Source organism: Staurois parvus, unplaced genomic scaffold (genome assembly GCF_062004578.1).
Source record: "Staurois parvus isolate SC_StPar_1 unplaced genomic scaffold, SC_StPar_1.0 ptg000201l, whole genome shotgun sequence".
Classification (NCBI taxonomy): Eukaryota; Metazoa; Chordata; class Amphibia; order Anura; family Ranidae; genus Staurois; species Staurois parvus.
In genome coordinates, this window is record NW_028317997.1 from 290,329 (window position 1) to 313,293 (window position 22,965).

At 44.6% G+C, this 22,965-nt stretch overlaps 1 protein-coding gene across 1 annotated transcript in view; it reads right to left on the reverse strand.

The window, feature by feature from the left end:
- Positions 1-22,965, reverse strand: part of MLH1 (mutL homolog 1) — a 114,666-nt gene that overhangs the window by 24,921 nt on the left and 66,780 nt on the right. The window contains exons 12-14 of the mRNA XM_089678253.1: positions 17,978-18,351; positions 7,370-7,521; positions 4,008-4,116 (exon numbers count right to left, since the gene is read on the reverse strand). Of these exons, the coding sequence (XP_089534379.1) occupies positions 4,008-4,116; positions 7,370-7,521; positions 17,978-18,351 (635 nt within the window). The remainder of the gene's footprint in view (positions 1-4,007; positions 4,117-7,369; positions 7,522-17,977; positions 18,352-22,965) is intronic.

Consider the following 22,965-nt stretch of genomic DNA (forward strand, 5'->3'; position numbering starts at 1 on the left):
GACATGGCCATTTCTAATGTTACTACTATCTCTCTGATGGATTTGTTTCATTTTTGAAGCCTTACAATGGCCTGTTTTACTTGCATGGATAGCTGCTTTGAACGCATGATTCCAAATGCAAATACCACACTTAGAATCAACTCCAGACCTTTTACCTGCTTAATTGATGAAGAAATATCGGAGTAGCCCACACCTGGCCATGAAACAGCTTTTGATTCAATTGTTCAATTACGTTTGGTCCCTTGAAAAAGGGGGGATGGCTACTCTTAAGAGCTGTAATTCCTAAGCCCTTCCTTTAATTTGGATGTACATACCCTCAAAATTAAACCTGTGCACTTGCAGCCCATATCCATTATATAAATATAGCTGGAATAGGTTTTGGTAAATACCTGAAAAATACTAAAATTGTGCCTGTGTCCAAATATATATGGACCTAACTGTACATGGCATGCCTATGACTTGAAGGTGCACAAATAGGAATTTTGACATACCCGTAAACACCATCTTGGAGTACAGTACAGGATAAACCAAGGGTTATATACCACTACCTTCATGCGACTGGACACTGGCAAAAGCTTTCCTGGGAACTGCACCCCCCCCCCCCCCCCCAGTGTACCCATATAAACACAGAGATCAAGAAGGGAGGGACCTGTGTTCTGTTATGGAATTTATAGATTTGTACAAATTTCTATTACCTTAAAACGTACAGTACAGGTCACAGGAACCAATTCTTAGACCAGAGCAATACATCAAGGGGTGCGCAAAAAACAGCAGCAACAGGCTGACAGGAAAAAGCAAGAAGGGTCAATGGACCCTAACAGACATCTGACAACAGAAGCACCTTGCAGACAAAGCACAGGTCAGGAGAATCTCAAACTACGTATAAAAGACTGTTTTGAAATGTGAACAGAAGAAAACAAAAGACAAAAAAAAAACAAACAAAAAAAAAAAAAAAAGGTAGTGGTGACTTAGAAGGACAGATGCTGGGTGCAAAAAAGCCCAAGAACTATCTTTTTTTTCCCTCTTTGGGAGAATAAGCTAACATAGGAAAAGAGGGACCCGCTCCCTGAGGGCAGAAACCCTAAAAACAAACAGGGTGTAAAATAGCCAGCCAGGGGAGTTAGAGGAGGGAGAGATCCCGTAGAGCACACGTGGCAAACACAAGACCACAGCCTGAATCTGGCCCACCTGGCCTTGTCACGTGGCTCATGCAGTGGTCACCACCACTTTGCTCTCATCCTCTATCCCTGTTGCCCAGATAACTTGTTCTGTGACAGTGGGAACCAAACACTTCCCTCTTCTTGCTCTCAGTGTCTCTCCTCTGTCCTGCCAGCGGTGCCGGCCTTGTGTGTAGCGGTGAGCATGTTCGGTTAGAAACAGAACGGGTCAGTTTGCAAGGATGACGACAGTCCCTATGTTTAATGCTTGCTTACCTGCCTGTCCTCACTGTCCACTGAGCTGAGCAGAATTTCAGCAATGCTGGAATGACTGAACTCCTGCACTTGCACAGAGTAACGTCATCTCAGTCCAGGCGATTACAACAGCCAAGGACCAATACCTGGAAGATGCCAGGCTGAAGATGTCAGCAGAAGTCCCGGGACATTCCTGCGCTGGAGAGAAGCAGAGTATAGCTCCGCTATAAGGAAATGGGGATGCACTTCAACTGCATGCAATAATGTGATAATGTGGGCTAATAGAGATTAACCACTTGCCCTCCTGAAGATTTACCCCCCTTAATGACCACGCCTCTTTTTGCTACTCGGTGCTGCACTAATTCAACTGATAATTGCGCGGTCATGCAATGCTGCACCCAAACGAAATTTACGTCCTTTTTTTCACACAAATAGAGCTTTCTTTTGGTGGTATTTGATCACCTGTGCGCTTTTTATTTTTCACGCTATAAACATAAAAAGGCCAAAAATTTTGAAGAAAAACGATATTTTTTACTTTCAGCTATAAAAAATATATAGTAAACTCAAAGTTGGTTATAAATTTAGGCCAAAATGTATTCTGCTCCATGTTTTTGGTAAAAAAAATCCCAATAAGTGTATATTGATTGCTTTGTGTGAATGTTATAGCGTCTACAAACTATGGTATAGATACTGCAATTTACGCCATTTTTTTGCTATACAGCGCTGCACTAGTTTAACAGACAATTGCGCGGTCATGCAACACGGTACAAAAATGAAAGTTATGTCCTTTTTTTCACACAAATAGAGCTTTCTTTAGGTGGTATTTGATCGCCTGTGCGGTTTTTATTTTTTGCACTATAAAAAAAAAGGCTGACAATTTTGAGAAAAAAAAAAAATATTTTGGACTTTTTGCTATAAAAACATGTCCAGTAAAAAAAATTTTTTACAATCAAATTTCGTCATAAATTTTGGCCAAAATGCATTCTGCGACATGTCTTTGCTTAAAAAAACCACAATACGTGTAAATGAATTGGTTTACGTGAAAGTTATAGCGCCTACAAATGGCGGGAAAGATACTGGAATTTTTAATCTTTTTTTATACTAATAATGGCGGCGATCAGCGACTTACGGCGGGACTGCGGCGGACATTCTGACATGGGGGGGGGGGGGGGGACTGACTTGACATCCCCAGTGACACCAATACAGTGATCAGTGCAAAAAAAAAAAAAACTGACACTGTACTAATGGCACTGGGGAGGAAGGGGTTAACTTTTATTTACTGAAAGGGTTAACTGTGTGAGGGGAGTGTTTTACTAGGGGGTGGGGGTGGGTACTGCAGGGAAGACCACTGATCGGGAGAGATGCACTCTTCTCTCCGGCTCAGCATGTCAGGAGCTGTCAGGGAACTGACAGAAAGCACAGCTACTGCAGCCCTGCTCTCTGTCGGTGATTGCCGCTAATCGGCGAGACACAGCCGGTAACGACCGGCTGTGACCCGGCGACTGACATCTGCGGCTGTGATCGGCGGGCCAGGTAGGGCGGTGGCACGCCTCGCGCGAGCCCCCCTACCTGTTTTGCAAACACACGTTTTAAACCGTGGTTTTGCCCAGCCGTGCCGCCCTTCCAACGTATTTCTACAGTGGCTGGGCGGCATGTGGTTAAAACAAGCAGTGATGTTGCTACATAACACTTCCTCACCCTGTCAAACATGCTTTCAAAAGCAGTCAGCCACTCGATTGCTTCTTCTTAACAGAAAAACTCTGCTACAAAACGTTTGCTAAAATCCTTGTAATGTACATAGATCACCTAAAAGGAAATGTTTTTTTAAACAAAAGTGGAGTTGCATTTTAAATATGTTTCCCTTTAAACCCTTTCACCTTCTAGCCATGCAATGACCCTAAGTATACTGCTAAAGCTGAACTGAATTTTTGTCCCAGTCTCAAATTCTGGAAGACCGAAAACAGGTTTTCTTCAAGAATTTAATGCAGTCTATCTTCAACCAAGACCAGTTTTCCAGCCCCTGCCAATGAAAGGCATCTCTACAGCACAGTAAGATTTTGCCTCCTAACACTTCCACCTTCATAGTAGTGTCAGCCCAACCCCCTGCCCAAATGGCAGTGTCAACCCCTCCCCCCTTAACCTCATCTTCATTGCAGTGTCTACTTAGCCCTCTTTCACCAACTTCGTTAACAAGCTGATAATTGGTTGCTAGGACCAACGTTCTCTCCATTGATGGTCACATGACCTTGGTCATAGGACCTCTTTTGAAGAGGAGCATCAGGAGTTCATGCTGAGCGATCCTTCCCTTCGGCAGAAATCATGTGACCAAGTGCCTAGTCTTTTAAAGGATGCAAGCAGCACTGGAATCCTGGAGTTTACTGCTTATAATTTTGTTATTACTCCAAGTTAGACAAATCCCACATTTTTCAAAAGTGACATTTTCCAAAATTATGTCCACTGGTGCAAGTCCCAGAGTTCTGCCCGCAAATGTTATAAGATCATAAAAACCATCCTGGATCGTTTGCGATCCTGTAATAGCAGAAAGTGGCTCACAAGTTACAACTTTGTTTTTATTTATATGTTATAAGTTTGTACCTCAGCTTTGTAGTGTTAAGCAGATAGAGTTTTGTTTGATATTGAGCCAGTGCCCACTGTGGACCAACACAGCCTACAAAAGAGTGATGACGCAGCATGTCCTGCAGATCTGTAAAACGATCAAAACGTAAAGAAAAGAATATAAGTACAGGCTAGTATAGAGCAATTCAATGACACATTCTGAAGACACTTCATAACAATCAGGAAGAAATAAAAAAAAAAAAAACTGCTGTGGGTGGGAAGCTTTCAAAGAGGGCAATACAAACTAGAAAAGCTACAATTTCTGGGGAAATTGTGTGAAGTGTTCTTGCCTCCACCAGTAGTCTACAACTGGAGTGGGCGGAGTAACTGGGTGGAGTGGGCGGAGTAACTGCTGTGTGGTTGGAGTGGCTGGAGTAACTGTGAAAAGGTTGGACTGGGCAGAGTAACTTTATGGAGTGGGCGGAGTAACTGGGTGGAGTGGGCGGAGTAACTGCTGTGTGGTTGGACTGGGCAGAGTAACTTTATGGAGTGGGCAGAGTAACTGTATGGAGTGTTTGGAGTGAGTAAAGATAGTAAACATGACACTAACCAATTGATTGATCAAATGTAAAGAGTGCCCATGGCAAGCTTGATAGAGTGAGAAATGCATTTCAACTTTTAATTATTTATATAGCACATTTAATTGCAATGTTGTTGCCCAAAGTGCTTCACAGTTACATTAAAACATACATTTATAAAAACATTAGCAGCATTATCAAGCATAGCAGATGAAGGTATGACCACATGCATTTGGGGGGTCTCAGCATCTTGATGTAGAATGGAGGTGAAGGTGTGCTATCTGTTTGATGATAATCAGTATTCACAAGTGATGGCAGTTTAGAAATCATGTCCTGATTTTTCAGCTCCCACTCTAGTTTTGAACATTCCGCCATTCATTCCTATGGAAAAAGTTCACCACAAAAACGGCGATATTTCGTGAACCATTCGGGGAAACGTTCCACAAAGTAATAGCACACCAATCGGGAACAATCCGCACGTTTCGGTATATTACTGTCTATGTAGTGTAAAAACTGTGGGAGGAGTTAGGGGGGTAAATTTGGTTAAAATAATAAGAATATATATGTGAGATAACAGGAAGTGGTCGCCATGCAGGAACACTTAATTATAAGTTGATAAAAAATAAAATTTTGTATATGCCATTGACAAGAGTTCCACAGCTACTCAGATGCCTTCATTAGATTCTGCAGTTATAGAAAAGCAGCGTGTGACCTATATTTTGACCTACAGTCTGCTTGGTTGGGAAAAAAAAAAGTGTAAAAAAATCAGACCATGTGGGAATAAAAAGAAGAAAAAAATGTCAAAGATGAACCCAGGTAAAAGCTAAAGACACAGATGAAGGGTAATACACAAAATCGGGAACTCTGCAGTTAGGCAGAATTTTTGTAGGCCAAGTTTTGACTAGCGACAGTCCTTGACGTCCCCTTTGATCACAGTTGATCGCTTTTCAGAGGTAGTTGACAGACGATGAGGGAGTGATATGTTGCTTCCTCACCACCTGTTTTAACCCCGTATATGCCACACCACCACACTGCACTGCACTTTAGGTACCCGCTCCCCCTCCCTTCCCAAAAGGTCCGCAGTCTCTGGTCATCCCCTGTACCGTGTCCGCAGTCTCTGGTCGTCTCCCGTACCGTGTCCGCAGTCTCTGGTCGTCTCCCGTACCGTGTCCGCAGTCTCTGGTCGTCTCCCGTACCGTGTCCGCAGTCTCTGGTCGTCTCCCGTACCGTGTCCGCAGTCTCTGGTCGTCTCCCGTACCGTGTCCGCAGTCTCTGGTCGTCTCCCGTACCGTGTCCGCAGTCTCTGGTCGTCTCCCGTACCGTGTCCGCAGTCTCTGGTCGTCTCCCGTACCGTGTCCGCAGTCTCTGGTCGTCTCCCGTACCGTGTCCGCAGTCTCTGGTCGTCTCCCGTACCGTGTCCGCAGTCTCTGGTCGTCTCCCGTACCGTGTCCGCAGTCTCTGGTCGTCTCCCGTACCGTGTCCGCAGTCTCTGGTCGTCTCCCGTACCGTGTCCGCAGTCTCTGGTCGTCTCCCGTACCGTGTCCGCAGTCTCTGGTCGTCTCCCGTACCGTGTCCGCAGTCTCTGGTCGTCTCCCGTACCGTGTCCGCAGTCTCTGGTCGTCTCCCGTACCGTGTCCGCAGTCTCTGGTCGTCTCCCGTACCGTGTCCGCAGTCTCTGGTCGTCTCCCGTACCGTGTCCGCAGTCTCTGGTCGTCTCCCGTACCGTGTCCGCAGTCTCTGGTCGTCTCCCGTACCGTGTCCGCAGTCTCTGGTCGTCTCCCGTACCGTGTCCGCAGTCTCTGGTCGTCTCCCGTACCGTGTCCGCAGTCTCTGGTCGTCTCCCGTACCGTGTCCGCAGTCTCTGGTCGTCTCCCGTACCGTGTCCGCAGTCTCTGGTCGTCTCCCGTACCGTGTCCGCAGTCTCTGGTCGTCTCCCGTACCGTGTCCGCAGTCTCTGGTCGTCTCCCGTACCGTGTCCGCAGTCTCTGGTCGTCTCCCGTACCGTGTCCGCAGTCTCTGGTCGTCTCCCGTACCGTGTCCGCAGTCTCTGGTCGTCTCCCGTACCGTGTCCGCAGTCTCTGGTCGTCTCCCGTACCGTGTCCGCAGTCTCTGGTCGTCTCCCGTACCGTGTCCGCAGTCTCTGGTCGTCTCCCGTACCGTGTCCGCAGTCTCTGGTCGTCTCCCGTACCGTGTCCGCAGTCTCTGGTCGTCTCCCGTACCGTGTCCGCAGTCTCTGGTCGTCTCCCGTACCGTGTCCGCAGTCTCTGGTCGTCTCCCGTACCGTGTCCGCAGTCTCTGGTCGTCTCCCGTACCGTGTCCGCAGTCGCTGGTCATCTCCTGTACCGTGTCCGCAGTCGCTGGTCATCTCCTGTACCGTGTCCGCAGTCTCTGGTCATCCCTGTACCGTGTCCGCAGTCTCTGGTCATCTCCTGTACTATGTCCGCAGTCTCTGGTCATCTCCTGTACTGTGTCCGCAGTCTCTGGTCATCTCCTGTACCGTGTCCGCAGTCTCTGGTCATCTCCTGTACTGTGTCTGCAGTCTCTGGTCATCCCTGTACTGTGTCCGCAGTCTCTGGTCATCTCCTGTACTATGTCTGCAGTCCATTGGTTCAGAATATTTTTTTTCTTGTTTTTCACCTCTAAAACCTAGGCGCGTCTTATTATCAGGTGCATCTTATGGAGCGAAAAATACGGTAATCTGTGAAAACCTAGTAAACCAATCCTTTAAAATATTCAAAGAAATATGCCTTGTTTTCCCTAACAAAAATAAAATGGTCTAAAACAAAAAAAAAAAAAAAAAAAAAAAAAAAAAAAAGTGCATACCTTTGTGAGCACGGTCCTCTATTTCCTTCTGCAAGGTCAGTACACTAGTTAGACTGATAACCCTCCTCCTTGGTGTAGAAGCCGCTGTCACAGTTTTATCTGCTTCATCTTCTGCCATCGCAGTGTCAGAATCTCTACGTGGTCTCTTCTTTCTGTCAGAACACATAGAATGCAGATACAGCTGAAGTTGAATTAGGAGCAAAATATACTAAACACCGAACACAATCTGTGCGCTAAGAGCTGAAGTAGAGAACTGGCTAAATTCACAAAGCTTTAACACCAGGATAAGGCTCTTTGACACATACTTGCAATTTTCAGATTTCATTGGACTTAACTGAAATGAACTTACTTTTTTTTTTTTTTTTTTTAATATATTTTAGCCAAATGACTTCAAAACAGCAATACAAATCGTAAACGTGTGCTTCTGGTGAGTGGGCAATCTTTCTATTTCCACACTTGATCGTACGCCACCGGATTTCAAGATCCATACACACGGGGAGATATTTATATTGATCCATTGTTCACCAGTGGGATTAATCACTATCATCTGATTAGCTATTTGGACACTTATTGCATATTGAATTTGAATCTTTTTATGAACTGTTTATTATTTTTATATTATATTGGAGATTATTTGTTTAGCACTGCACTACGTTTATGATTGGTTTATCTGAGAAAGTTTGTTGTTACTTTTTGGTGCATTGGCTGCTACAGTAAGCGCTCGCTTTACACTCTTAAAACAGCAATACAGATTGTAGAAGGAGGAATTTTCTTTCTGCTCTAGCAGGATGCAGAACCCCTGACCTCTGTTTGCATGTGATCAGCACAGGGACAGACAGCCATGTCCACTCACAAAACCCCCCCAAAAAACTCTCTAGCAATACACACCAAACTGAGCATGTGCAGTGTGACTCCACACGATATGCCATATCTGGAGATAAGAGGGGGGCACTGGAAGAAGGGGAGGATCAGAGAAGTCAGGATAAAACCGCACTTACACAAGGCAGAGAACTAACCCCTTAGGTTCCACAGTAAGTATATCAAGCATGCTTTACTTCATATACAGACAGATTTTACTGTTGTGGGTGCAGTAACACTTTAAACAAACATACACATTTCCAACCTGAATATAGAGCAAATATAACCAGAAGGCAACAGCCCTAAAGGGACCAGAAAGCGGACAAACACTGCAGACATATTATAGCAGTTATTAGAAATTGAGGGCATGATGCAAGAGACCGTCAAAGCCTAGAGACATGTTACAGGAGAATGCTAGAGATCACTGCTATTACAGACTCTACAAATCAATGCTTTCACAATAATGCCCCAATGAAATGTACTTGTGCCACATTTAAAAGTTCTCCGAAGATCCATTAAAAAAAAAAAAAAAAAAAAAAAAAGGGAAAGACAGAAGTTGGGGTGTTCTCTCAAACTACCTCAGTTCTCACCTCTGGCTGGAAATCTGCAAGAAAAAAAATTTTAAAAGATAGGACAGGTATCACCTGCTATCCTAGAAATATAATTGCTGGTCTATCTTACATTTTCCAAAATAATTTTTCCATCGATTAGCTGCAGGAGGCAGTGCCATTGAAAGCAATGGGAGGCTGCTGGCTCAAACAGCCAACTGCTACTGTAATTATCCATGCAGCGATCATATGCGAGTGATCGGTCCTGAACACAGACTGCCAGAGTCCAGAGCCGATCACTCGCATATAATTGCATAAGAAATGACATGCGAGGGACTGTGATTAGCTGCAGGAGCTGGCTGCCTCCTGCACATAATTGCAGGAAAGACAACTTATTAGATTAGTTAAAAGGCTTGACCACATGGCCATTCTCCATATCTGCTCCAGCGTACCACCAGCTCTCTGTCCATCTCCTGGATCTAGTTGAATGAAATTAGAGACGTAGAGGGCACTATAAATGTATTGGCAAACATGCCATCTTCCAACAGAATTCCTTGAAGCATTCTGGCTTTTTACTCCTACATACTGGAGTAGCATTTGACTTCCTGAAGCTGCTGGACTGATCAAGTAATTCCAGCAAACGTCTTCGCACATCCACAATATGGTAGGATTCTTCCTCTTAATGGAGGAATTTGTGCACAAGGTTCCCAGGATAATAGCCTGGGAACGGCGAAAATAAGGTGAAAATGGAATTCTAGGTAAGCCATAGTTTAACCGTTTGTGACTGTTGATGGGAGAATGCCTCCCGCAGCTGTATTTTGCCAGCTGTGAAAGCTCCCTGCGGGCAGTAATCACATGCTAAAAATCCAACGGGATGGTTGTACCAAAGTCCGACTTGAGAATAATCAGCCGGGCCAAAGATGGATCTAATCTCGACCATCCGCCGCTGAACTGGACGAGATTTGTTCCATCTATGGCCAGATTAAAGTAAGAGCCTGGGTATGGATTTAGGACTACCCGGTCCACAAATATAGAAAGATAGGGCTCTGGGATGGAAAGCCCCTACAAAGCAGTAACTCGATGGGTCGATTTTACAGCAATTAAAATACTGACTTGAGAAAAAGAAATTTGGTAGATAAGGGCTTGAAAGGCTTTCCTGATAAGAGACTGAAAGAAAAAACGGAGAGATCCCATTTAGGAAAATGCTGGATCTAGACTGGCCTTCATACTTGCCTTCAAGAATCTGGCAATTAGCCAATCTTTTTTTTAAGAAAAAGATCAGAGGGCTGTGGTTTGTACCTGTAAGGTACTGATAAGCAAGGCATTTACCAACCCCATCTTGTAAGAATTTCAGTACTGAAGCAGTGGTAAGAAGGCTGTAGTTTCTCTCACATCAAGATGAAAAACTTAGTTAGACTTACTGGAGACAATACTTCTAGGAGCCTTTCAGGACACCACCTGGAGAGAGCACAGCTTCACCCATAATCACAGGAAACACCGCAATTACAAGTTTGCCGCTTCCACCATGCCTTCAGTTATAGCCGAGTAACCTCTGACATGCTGGAAAACAAACACCATGCCAACCACAGAATTACAGACATAAGATACAGAGAAGGGGGTTAGATGCTGCTGTCTTGAAAGGCTCCATAAATACCGTCACCGGTAAGTCTAAGGTTTTCTCCCCTCGCTTTCAGAAGAGCACATGGAGAAGATAACCCTAGGGTGGGAACACCGCTTGCAGGACCTTCCTACCAAAATACTGGTCTTCCGCAGCCAACAAGTCCACTCTATAATGGCGTATAAATTTGGAAAAGCTGGACCACGTAGCTGCTTTGAAAATCTGTTCCAGAGATGTACCAGCCTTTTCAGCCCAAGAGGCTCTTTTAGAGTGTGCTGCAAGCCCTTCCGGAGAGACTTTGCCTAATGCCCCGTAGGCTTCTTTGATGGCATAATGCCCCGTAGGCCTCTTTGATGGCCTGTCAGAGCCACCTGCTTAGAGTACTCTTGGAGGCTCTCTCCCCTTTGCAATTACCCATAAAGAGTATGAACAAGGAGTTTGACTTTCTAAATTCCTTCGACACCACTAAAGATCGCAAAAGACATCTTCTCACGTCCAGCATATTATTATTATTATACAGTATTTATAAAGCGCCAATAGTTCGCTCAGCGCTGTACATTACAAAGGGAGACAGAACATGTGACAGAACAATACCAATACAATGCAAAACATGAGGGGATCGAGGGCCCTGCTCTTTCGAGCTTACAATCTAGGAGGGAGGGGGTGGTGGCACAGGAGGAGATAGCTGTGGGGGATGGAGTGGTAGGAAGAGTGGAGGAGGGAGGCAAGTTAGCAGGGGGTGGGGTAGGCTTCCCTGAAGAGATGGGTTTTCAGGGTGCGCCTAAAGGAGAGGAGAGTAGGTGATAATCTGATGGGTTGGGGCAGGGAGTTCCAGAGGATAGGTGACACCCTGGAGAAGTCCTGGAGGCGGGCATGGGAGGAGGAGACCAGGGAACTAGAGAGAAGGAGGTCTTGTGAGGAGCGGAGTGTGCGTGCTGGGCGGTACTTGGATATTAGGTCAGTGATGTAGTTCGGGGCAGTATGGTGGACAGCTTTGTACGTCAGCGTTAGGATTTTGAATTTGATCCGTTGCGCAATCGGAAGCCAGTGGAGGGATTGGCAGAGGGGGGTGGCGGAGACAGAGCGGTTGGAAAGGTGAATGAGTCTGGCAGCCGTGTTCAGGATGGACTGAAGAGGGGATAGCCAGCGGCGAGGCAGGCCAGTGAGGAGGGAGTTGCAGTAGTCGAGTCGTGATATGATGAGGGAGTGGATGAGCTGTTTAGTGGTTTCTGGGGTTAGGAACGTGCGGATTTTGGCGATGTTGCGGAGGTGGAGTCTGCACGAGTTTGTTAAAGATTGGACTTGGGGCTGGAAGGATAGGTTGGAGTCCAGAATGACACCCAGTACTCTGGCCTGCAGGGCGGGTTTGATGGTAGCGTTGTTGGACGTGACGGAGAAATCAATGGGGGGTGGTGTCCGGGCATATGCAACGCCTCTTCCCCCAGATTAGCTGGAGCTGTACAGAAACGCCTCTTCCCCCGGATTAGCTGGAGCTGTACAGAAGGTAGGCAATACTATTTCCTGAGTATGATGAAAGGATGAGATCTTTGGAAGAAAATTGGGATCTATTCTAAAAAGGACCACCCGATCCAGAATAACTAAATTAGGTTCAGAAAATCGCCAGCGCCTGGATCTCACTTATCCTTAGAGCTGACATAATGGCAAATAGGAAAATGGTTTTTAGAACTAAATTTCAAACGGAAGCTTCCTCTAGGGGCTCAAATGGTTTCTTTGTGAGGCCTTGTAAAACTAAAGACAAATCCCATTTGGGAAATATTTTAACTGAAACTGGTCTGGTCCTGGTCAAAGTTTAAAAATAAAAAAAAAACAAAAACTAATTAGCGCCTCGTGGGATAACCTGCTCTCCAGGAATGCAGATGAAGCTGCTACTCGAGATTTAAGGGTACTTGCCGCTAGCCCCTTCTCCATGCCTTCATGGGGAAATGCCAGGACTGACAAAACTGTTTACCTGGAAACCCTTCTCTGAATACTAGGAATTATACCTCTTCCATACTTTGATATATCGTTTTGATAGTTACTTCTTTCCTGCTTGAGAGTAAGGTGAGAATAAACGTATCCAATAACCTTTCTCCTTAGGAGATCTTCCTCAAGAACCACGCTGTTAGGTTGAATCACCCCACTTCTGGATGCAGAACAGGCCACTGAACTAGCAAATCTTTCCTGATCGACAGTTTCCAGGGGGGTCTGGAGGATAGGTTCAGAAGCGTCGAGAACCAAGGCCTTTTTGGCCAGTAGGGTGCTATCAGGATTAGATTTGTTGTATCCTGCTTGAACTTTTGAAGTACTAGAGCACAGGTGTCAAATTGGCGGCCTTCCGGCTGTTTCCAAACTACAAGTCCCATGAGGTATTGCAAGATTGACAGTTACAAGCATGTCTCCCAAAGGCAGAGGCATGATGGGACTTGTAGTTTTGCAGCAGCTGGAGGGCCACCAGTTTGACACCCCTGTACTAGAGGAATGAGCTGAAATGGAGGGAACGCGTAGAACAAAGGGTAATTCCAGGGATGAACTAACGCGACCAGGCCCACTGATTGGTCCTCCCTGTGTAGGGAAAAGAACACTGGTGACTTTGAATTTAACCACTAGCCTACCGGGCACTTATACCCCCTTCGTGCCCAGGCCAATTTTCAGCTTTTAGTGCTATCGCACTTTGAATGTCAATTGCGCGGTCATGCAACACTGTACCCATATGAAATTTTTATCAATTTTTTGAGACAGCTAGAGCTTTATTTTGGTGGTATTTAATCACCTCTCGGTTTTTCATTTTTTGCTAAACAAAAAAAAAACCTGAAAATTTTGAAGAAAAAAAAACAAACAAAAAAAAAAAACACGTTTTCTTAGTTTGTTATAAAATTTTGTAAATAAGTGATTTTTCTCCTTCACTGATGTGCACTAATGTGGCTGCAGTGATGGGCACTGATAGGCGGCACTGATGGGCATTGACAGGCATCACTGTTGGGCACTGAAAGACAGCACTGATAGGTGGCACTGAAAGGCAGCTCAGATGGGAACGGATGTGGCATTGATGTGCACTGGTAGGCACAGATCCTGGCAGGTGGCATTGATGGACACTGACAGGTGCCACTGATGGGGCTACACTGATCATCATGGCACACTGATCATCAGTGCCCTGATGATCAGTGTACATGTCCCCTCTGAGTAATGCCGATTACCAGCTCTCCTCACGAGCTGTCAGCGTGACAGCTCGTGAGGAGAGGAATGCCGATAACCAGCATTTCCTTATTTACATACGATCAGCTGTGATTGCACACAGCTGATCACATGACAGAGCCGACGTCTGCGCACCACCGATCACCGCACACACGTGGTTAGAGTGGGAGGACGTCATATGACGTCCTCCCAGATCGAGAGAACCACTTTGTGCCAGACATTACATTATATGGCGAGCAGGAGGCAGTTAAAACAGGTCGACCTGAGGGACATCCTATGATCAGCTGGAACACTTCTTGATTCAATCCCCACTCGGACTCTACTACCTTTCTTCTGCTCAAAAAATCCGCTAGCCGATTCTGCAAGACCTTTAAGTGAATGGCTGAGAGGGAGGCCAAATTCTATTCTGCCCAAGACAGGATCTCTAGTGCCAACTCCAGCAGTCCCCTGCTCCTTGTGCCCCCCTGCCTTGAAATGTAAGCCACAGCTGTTGTATCGTCCGAGAGGACCTGAATGTGTTGCCCCTTCACCGACTGATGAAAGAAAAGAAAACCCAGTTGGATGGCTTTCAACTCTCTCGTTGAGGTCTTCCTGGCCTCCGCTTTGGACCACGAGCCCTATGCCGTCCGATTTCTGAAATGTGCTCCGCAAACCCATGCACTTGCATCTGTAGTTAGGTGTTCAGCCTTCGGAAATGACCATGGCAGACCTCTCCCTAAGTTGGTTGGATCTCGCCACCACCAAAGTGCCCTCTTCACCTTTGGCTTTATAGGCCTGTCCAGCGGATCTTTGTGTGTCCACTTTCGCAGGATGTCCACTTGGAGAGGGTGGGAATGAAACCTGGCCCATGAACTGCCAGGATGGAGGTGGTAAGCAGTCCCAGAGCTGACATAGCCACCCACTCGGACCGACACCAACAGGTTGCACTGAATCCAACTCAGGGCCGAGTGAATCTTTTCTATTTTCTCCTCCAGAAGGAATATCCTCTGTTGTACGGAATCTATGGTATATCTCAAGAACCTTACCCTCTGGGCTGGAATCAAGTTGGACTTCTCTGGATTTAACAGCCATCCCAAGCTTCTCATATGAGCCTCAGTCGCCTGAAGATTTAACAGCACCTGCGCCGTTTTCCGCAAACACGAGTAGGTCGTCCAAATATGACACTACCGAAATCCCACTCAACCTCAGAGGCTCTAGTGCTTCTGCCATGACTTTGGTGAACACCCTTGGAGAAGATGACAGGCCAAAGGCTAGCGCCTTGAACTGCAGATGCCAGATGGATGTTCCCAGATTGACCGCCAGTCGGAGGAACTTCTGAGAAGACTGTGCTATCAGAATATGCAGGTAAGCATCCCACAGATTGATGGTCGTCAAAGCATCCAGGGGATAGCTTCCTCATGGAAAAAATTGTATCGATGCGAAAGTGCTTGTACTGAATGGACTTGTTCAGCATTTTCAGATTCAAAATTAAACGGAACGTTTGAGGGCTTTTGGGACTAAAAAAGGTGTGCAAGTAGAACCCCCGACCTTCTTGTCCCTTGGCACCTGAATGATGACCTCCTGCTGCATCAGTTCCTTCAAAAGGGACATCATTGCGAAGGCCATCTCCTAACTCCTTGGGAGACCGGTTGCATAAAATCTGGTCGGGAGAGTACAGGAGAACGCCAGGCCGTATTGGGCCACAATTTTTATGACAAATGCACTTGATGAAGTTTCTTTCCATTGTAAAAAGAAGGCCGGAAGCCTCCCTCCCACCAGAAGATAAATATCATTGGCTCTTGGCCACTCTCTCGGGGCTTCTGAAGAGCGCCCCCACCCTTTACACCTATTCTTTTGAAAACTCCAATTCTTTTTCTGGGTCTGCTCCTTACTTCTCTGGGTTTGTGAAAAAAGACGAATATTTTTCCTGACTGCCTGTTTCTTATTTTTCAATTGGAAAGCTTTCTTATCCGCCGTTCTATCCAGCACGGTTTCCAGATCTGGGCCAAACAGCAGGTATCTCGAAAAGGGAATCCCACATAACTTCACTTTGGATACAGAGTCCCCCGACCAGGTCTTGAGCCAGATGGCTCTCCTTGCTGAGTTGACCAACGCCGAGGACATGGCTGTCATTCTAATAGACTCCGTCGATGAGTCAGACATATAATTTACGGCCTTTCGAAGGACCGGGAACGACTCCTGGAGGTCCTGGCCTCAACATGATCCCTTAGCTGAACTAACCAGCACTCCAAATTTTTCGCCACCACTGTGAAGGCCATTGCCGGCTTGAGGTTGATCAGGGCAGAGTCCCACGCTTTTTTTTGAAAGAAGAGAGTCTGCCTTCTTATCCATTGCATCCTTCAGGATGCCCATATCCTCAAAAGCCAAGTCAGTGCACCTCGAAACTTGCAAAAAGGCCGCATCCAACCTCATTTTTTTTGTTCCATACAAGCGACTCGTCTTCCTCGAAGGGGAACCTTCTTCTTAGGGATTTGGAAAAGAAAGGGCCCCTTTCTGGATCCTTTCATTCCTTCCTTATCGAGTCTGACAATACTTGATGGACCGGGAAGACTGTTTAGCTTGTCCTAGGTCTTGGTACATTTTGCCGTGTTTCTCTTCCTGAATTTCCAGCGTCATATATATTGCTTTCAGCAAGTTATCCACCTCCTCCAACAATAGCTTATATCTGACGAACGTTCAACCTGCTCTTCACCCTCTTCTTCCGAATCTGAGGGATAGAAGGACGCTCTCTCGCTCTTCTGAGTCACTGAATTCAACCTGGCCTGAGACGGATGGCAGAGGCCTGGACGAGATGCTCTGTTGAAAGCTTGGCTGGAGCATCAGCAGTTTATCTAACAAAGATCGAAACGACCCCAACGTCTCCGACAATTCCTTTTTGACAGAAGCAAACATATCTCTGCATTGCTGCGAAGATTCCTCTTTCACTAAATCCGCTACACAGGCTCTACATAGTGGTTTTGGCCACTTCACATAGTGGTTTTGACCCCCTTCACCTTGACAGTGGCCTTGGCGTGAAATATAACAAGGGAACAGGACAAGAAAAAAACAGCATCAGGCTCTCACCCAGCTGGACCCTGACCTCCCCTCCCTCCTTACCAGATGACAGCTGTAAACGTAAGGGCGAGGGCATGAAAGAGGGCGAGAAAGGAGACTCAGTCCACAATACTCCTCTGGTTTCTGCCAGCTCTTCATCAGCAGCATCTGATTCAGGGCTCCTGAAGTCAAAGAGGAGGTTGAGGAGGAAGATGACAGTTGTCCTAGTCTAACCTTGGAGGTAGAAACTGATGTGGAAGGCTGAACCCAGGCTGGCTAGGTGGTGGCAGATTGTTAGGCATGGTTCAGAAGGACTGAAATGTTGTACAAAGCTTTTAAATGAAGCAAACACATCCAAGCTGTAGAAGATTCATCCTTAAAACAGAATTTTAATCAACAAAGTAACTTTAGGTCCATGGTTCCGCAATAAAAATAGCGTGAATTATTTTGGGAGGGGGAGGGAAGATGTTTTTGCGGGGGGGTTTTTGTTTAATTTATTTTCCCAGTGACCTGCCCCTGCCACCATTCTTGCCTATATAATACAATATATATATTTTATATATATTTTTTTTTAAAAGAATCCAGTAAAAGAGATTAGGGCGGATCAGGGGGGCACCTGAGTGAAGTTCCTCTTTAACTATTGTACATGATTAATACAAGAATGCCAAATGGGTATTTTCCAAGATTCGTTCATTTTAGTATTACAGCCTGCACATCAGGAGGTACAGGTATTTTGTTCCAATGGTTTGGCCTGCATATAAAAAATGGACACTAGTCACACCCTGAAGTGCTACAGCAACGTCTAGCAGTGCATATATTTATAACCAGTCACCAAAAAGTGGTCCATTATGAAAATGAGTAGGAACTCCAGTGGCTGGAGAATAAAGTAATACAAATAAAGTCAAAATAGACAGGTGCAGACAGACAGGTACACCTAAATTAATGTTGCTGGTGCATGGAGTGCCTGCCGCCTTGAAACCCACTATGACCTCAGTACTCAATCTTGCAGAGAGCGCAGCAAGAGGAACATGCTAGTACTGGAATGGCCCAGCGCTCTACCCCTGTATTCCACAGGCTGGAATCGTTATTGCCGTGTTCCAGTGTTTCCTGTGTTTTGTGTGCTGTCCTGAAAGCACCTAGGCAAGGAAAACAGACAGAAGGTTGAGTAACAGGGATCTAAACACACTGGACTGTAAATAAGCATCATTCACTTTGCCACTGATCATGTAGATTTTTTTAAAAAATGGTCTTCTTTCCAATGCTGGCATGGGGACGACATGAAAAACAAACCATAAAAAAAAACTGCAGAAGAAACTAAAAAGAGCAAATGAAATCAGATTTAAGAAGTTGCTGAATTACCTTGGTGGTTCACAAGCGAATGATGTACTAGCTACAGCATCATCTTTTGGAGTTTCATATTCCTTGGTATTAGCTGCATCCTCACAAGCATCGAGCATTTCACAATCGTTAATCTCTTCCATGGAAGCATTCTGTGACTGTCCTGTGTCCTCTTGCTGATCTTCAACAACTTTAGATACACCACTTTCTAGCACACTAGGTGGCTGTGGTTTGGCTAAGGGCTGAAGAAAGGCATCCAGTTTCTGCTCTCTGGCATCGGTGCGTACCATTTGATGAGCATACACTTTATCTCCTGACTTTTGAGATGTAGAAGATGTGCTGGATGTAGGCTTCACAACTTCACTAGCACAAATAGATGCTCCGGGCAACAGTGTCTATGGCAAAAATAAGCAGGACAATAAAGACACATTGAAACAGTTTGTACAAAACAAGACATCTCATGATGTAGTACAGAATGAATGTCACTAAATTCGTGTACAAAACAAACTCGCGGTGAAAAGAATTCACTGGACGTCAGCTGATGAAAAAAAGATAAGGCATGTTACAGGTATTCTTAAAAGAAGGGTTCCCCCCCCCCATTTTTACTTACCTAGATGGCTGCAGCATCGCTTCGATGCTACATCTGTCCCCCACCGGCTCTAAGGGTGAGAACTCAGCAATTACAGTGGGAATCGGACGTTTGGGCACCCCAGCTAAAAATTTGTATTAATGTGCATAAAGAAGCCAAGGAAAGATGGAAAAATCTCCAAAAGGCATCAAATTACAGATTAGACATTCTTATAATATGTCAACAAAAGTTAGATTTTATTTCCATCATTTACACTTTCAAAATAACAGAAAACAAAAAAAATGGTGTCTGCAAAAGTTTGGGCACCCTGCAGAATTTATAGCATGCACTGCCCCCTTTGCCAAGCTGAGACCTGCCAGTGTCATGGATTGTTCTCAATCATTGTCTGGGAAGACCAGGTGATGTCAATCTCAAAGGTTTTAAATGCCCAGACTCATCTGACCTTGCCCCAACAATCAGCACCATGGGTTCTTCTAAGCAGTTGTCTAGAAAACTGAAACTGAAAATAGTTGACGCTCACAAAGCTGGAGAAGGCTATAAGAAGATAGCAAAGCGTTTTCAGATGTCAATATCCTCTGTTCGGAATGTAATTAAGAAATGGCAGTCATCAGGAACAGTGGAAGTTAAAGCAAGATCTGGAAGACCAAGAAAAATATCAGACAGAACAACTCACAGGATTGTGAGAAAAACAATTCAAAACCCACGTTTGACTGCACGATCCCTCCAGAAAGATCTTGCAGACACTGGAGTTTCCATCTTTCCTTGGCTTCTTTATGCACATTAATACAAATCTTTAGCTGGGGTGCCCAAACTTTCGATCTCCACTGTACATGACTGCTGAGTTCTCCTCTTTGCTCTGAGCAGAGAGCGGGACTGTCAGTCACCACTGTCTGCTCAGCTCCCCACCCCGCGCTCACTGGAGTGCTGGGCTGGGGAGGAGAGGGAGCAGCTGGCTCAGGCTCTCAGCGCTTAGAGCCTGAGCCAGCTGAACTCGAGATCTTTCCCCAGCCTACACCGGCTGAGTGGCGTCAGCCAACTTCAGTTGAAAACGGGTCACAGGAGTGCAGAGCGAACTCTACTCCTGTGATCCACATAAGAAGTACAGCCAAAAAAGCTTTGGCTGTACTTCTTTAACCATTTAACGCCCGGCCAATAGCTGTATGGCGTCCTAAAAAATGTACTAGCTTTCCGGGAGGCTGCCATATGGCGTCCTCCCGCACATGCGCAGTTCACGCGCTTGCAGAGCCGCGCAGCGGTGCGATCTGTCACCAGCCGTGTACCTCGGACACGGCCGATGACAGATCTGAGTACCGGCCCCCGTTGCCGGTACCATGTGACCTGCTGTGACCAATATCGGAATATTAACATAAAAAAATAGATGTTAATGATTCCATACACACTGAAAGAAATATACATATTAATAGGATAATGCACACAGGGCTAAAAAATAAATCCACCTTCAACCCTCAAATTGGGAACAATAAACACGTATATGTATTCAAAACGTATGGTACTGGAAGATCTCAATAACCTCAATATAAAAAAATACAATGGCCCAGAGAACATAAGGAGAGGCATTAAGGAGATATAAAAAAGAAATGAAGTAGTCATACACCCAGCTGATAAGGGAGGAGGCATAGTGGTCTTATCGAAAGAAAAATATAAAGCAGAAATGGAGAGGCTGGTGAAAGAAAAGAATACATATTCCAGATTACCGAATAATCCTACAAAAGAATATAAAAAAGAACTAAAAGAATGGATTAAAAAAGGATACAAAAAAGGCATATTAAATACCTAAGAAGAAAAATATCTAGTACCGACAGCCTGTAGAATACCAATAATATATTGCGTTCCAAAGATACACAAAAATAAGGAGAACCCTCCTGGGAGACCAATAGATAACGGCATAGGCTCAATAACAGAAAGAATAGGACAGTATGTGGATACATTTTAACAACCATAAGTACTAAATACAAAAGCCTTTTTAACCACTTCCTGACCGGCCGTTGTATATAAACGGCCGGACGGTGGCAGTGCAGGGTCGGGTGGCCATCTATAAACGGCCTCCCCGCACCCTGCTTGTGCGCGCTCCCTGGGAGCGCGCAGCACCGCGATCCGGTGCCCGCTGTGTCCTCCGGACACAGTGAAACACCGATCGTCGGACGGGACCTCTGTACGAGGTGCCGATCATGTGATCACTGATTGGCCAATCAGTGATCACATGCAAAGTAGTAAGCAAGAGGTCACTTCTGACATCATTGTTTACTATGTGTGAAATCTGTGAATGATCACAGAGGTCACATGGTACAAGGCTATTCACAAAAGCCTTGTACCATGTGACAAGCTGTGACCAATCACAGCTCATTCAGTTCTTCTCAATGAGTGCAAGAATGCACACAGAGAGAAAGAGAAATGATTGGTTTTACATCCTATATGGATGTAAAAGCAATCAGTGAAAAAAAAAAAAAATCTTCATCACCCCTCACAAGTAGTACAGTGTCACCATGGTGACACTGTACTGCTAGGGTGACAGTATGTAAAAAAATAAAATAAAAATAAAAAATATAAAAAAATAAAATAAAAATGTAAAAAAAAATGTTTAAAAATTATAATTTTTGCTTATAAACTAATTTGTTTTTGTTTTTTTTTACTAAAAAGATAACGGAATAAATTTTGGCTAAGATTTATGATGAAATATTATTTATTTGCAAAATTTTATTAAAAAAAACACTTTTTTTCTAAATTTTTGGACATTTCATTTACATAGCAAAAAAAAATACAAATCCCAGTGGTGAATAAATAGCACCAAAATAAAGCTTTATCTATCTCAAAAAAATGGTAAAAAATTCATTTGGGTACAGTGTTGCATGACCGCGCAATTGTCATTCAAAGTGTGATAGCGCTAAAAGCTGAAAATTGCCCTGAACAGGAAGGGGGTAAAAGTGTCCGGTCTGGAAGTGGTTAAAAGATACCAAACATGTTTTGCAATTTTGGAGGAAATGGAGAATACTGAAAATCTAATAATGGCCACGGCAGATGTAAGATCGCTATATACGATCATTGATCATAGGAAGCAGTCAAATGGGCGCTCGACAGGAATACTCATATGGATAACAAACAAAAGAAATACAAAGAAGATGCCTAGGATTTTGTTTAGAACACAATTTTTGTTACGATGAAGTCACGACATGTGACGTAACGCATAGAGTACGCTGGTAATGTCAAGCCGCAATACACGGGCCGCCATCTTGGTATAGGAAAACAGCATTCAAACACACAGGAGTTTATTTTTGTATTTATTTGTATTTTAATAAAGGTGTTTTATTCACAATACTACACTCTGAGGAGTATTTTTTTCATATGTATGGAGTGGAGTTGGAGGAGATAGTAAGCTGATGGTGGAAGAGCAGTTACATCTATATACCTATCTGGTCGAAAGGGAAAAGCGTAGTTTGACCTGGGATACAGGTCAGACATTAAGATGAGCGCAATAGTGTGTCGGGGGTGTGTGGACACTGAAGAGGGACACTACTGCACTTTGGTTGGATTTGAATATCACATGAAGCACGGCAGTACTAACCGCTCCAGAGGATTTACCCCCCTTAATGACCACGCCTCTTTTTGCTACTCGGCGCTGCACTAATTCAACTGATAATTGCGCGGTCATGCAATGCTGCACCCAAACGAAATTTACGTCCTTTTTTTTCACACAAATAGAGCTTTCTTTCGGTGGTATTTGATCACCTGTGCGCTTTTTATTTTTCACGCTATACACAAAAAAAGGCCAAAAATTTTGAAGAAAAACAATATTTTTTACTTTCAGCTATAAAAAATATATAGTAAACTCAAAGTTGGTTATAAATTTAGGCCAAAATGTATTCTGCTCCATGTTTTTGGTAAAAAAAAATCCCAATAAGTGTATATTGATTGCTTTGTATGAAAGTTATAGCGTCTACAAACTATGGTATAGATACTGCAATTTACGCCATTTTTCTGCTATACAGCGCTGCGCTAGTTTAACGGACAATTGTGCGGTCATGCAATACGGCACATAAATGAAATTTACATCCTTTTTTTCCCCACAAATTGAGCTTTCTTTCGGTGGTATTTGATCGCCTGTGCGTTTTTTTTTTTTGCGCTATATAAAAAAAAAGGCTGACAATTTTGAGGAAAAAAAAAACAATATTTTGGACTTTTTGCTATAAAACATGTCCAGTAAAAAATGTCTTTGCTAAAAAAAAAAAAACCCCAATACGTGTAAATTAATTGGTTTACGTGAAAGTTATAGCGTTTACAAATGGCGGGAAAGATACTGGGATTTTTAATTTTTATTTATACTAATAATGGCGCCGATCAGCGACATATAGCGGCAATCAGCGACATATGACAGCGACCAGCGACTTATGGCGGGACTGCGGCG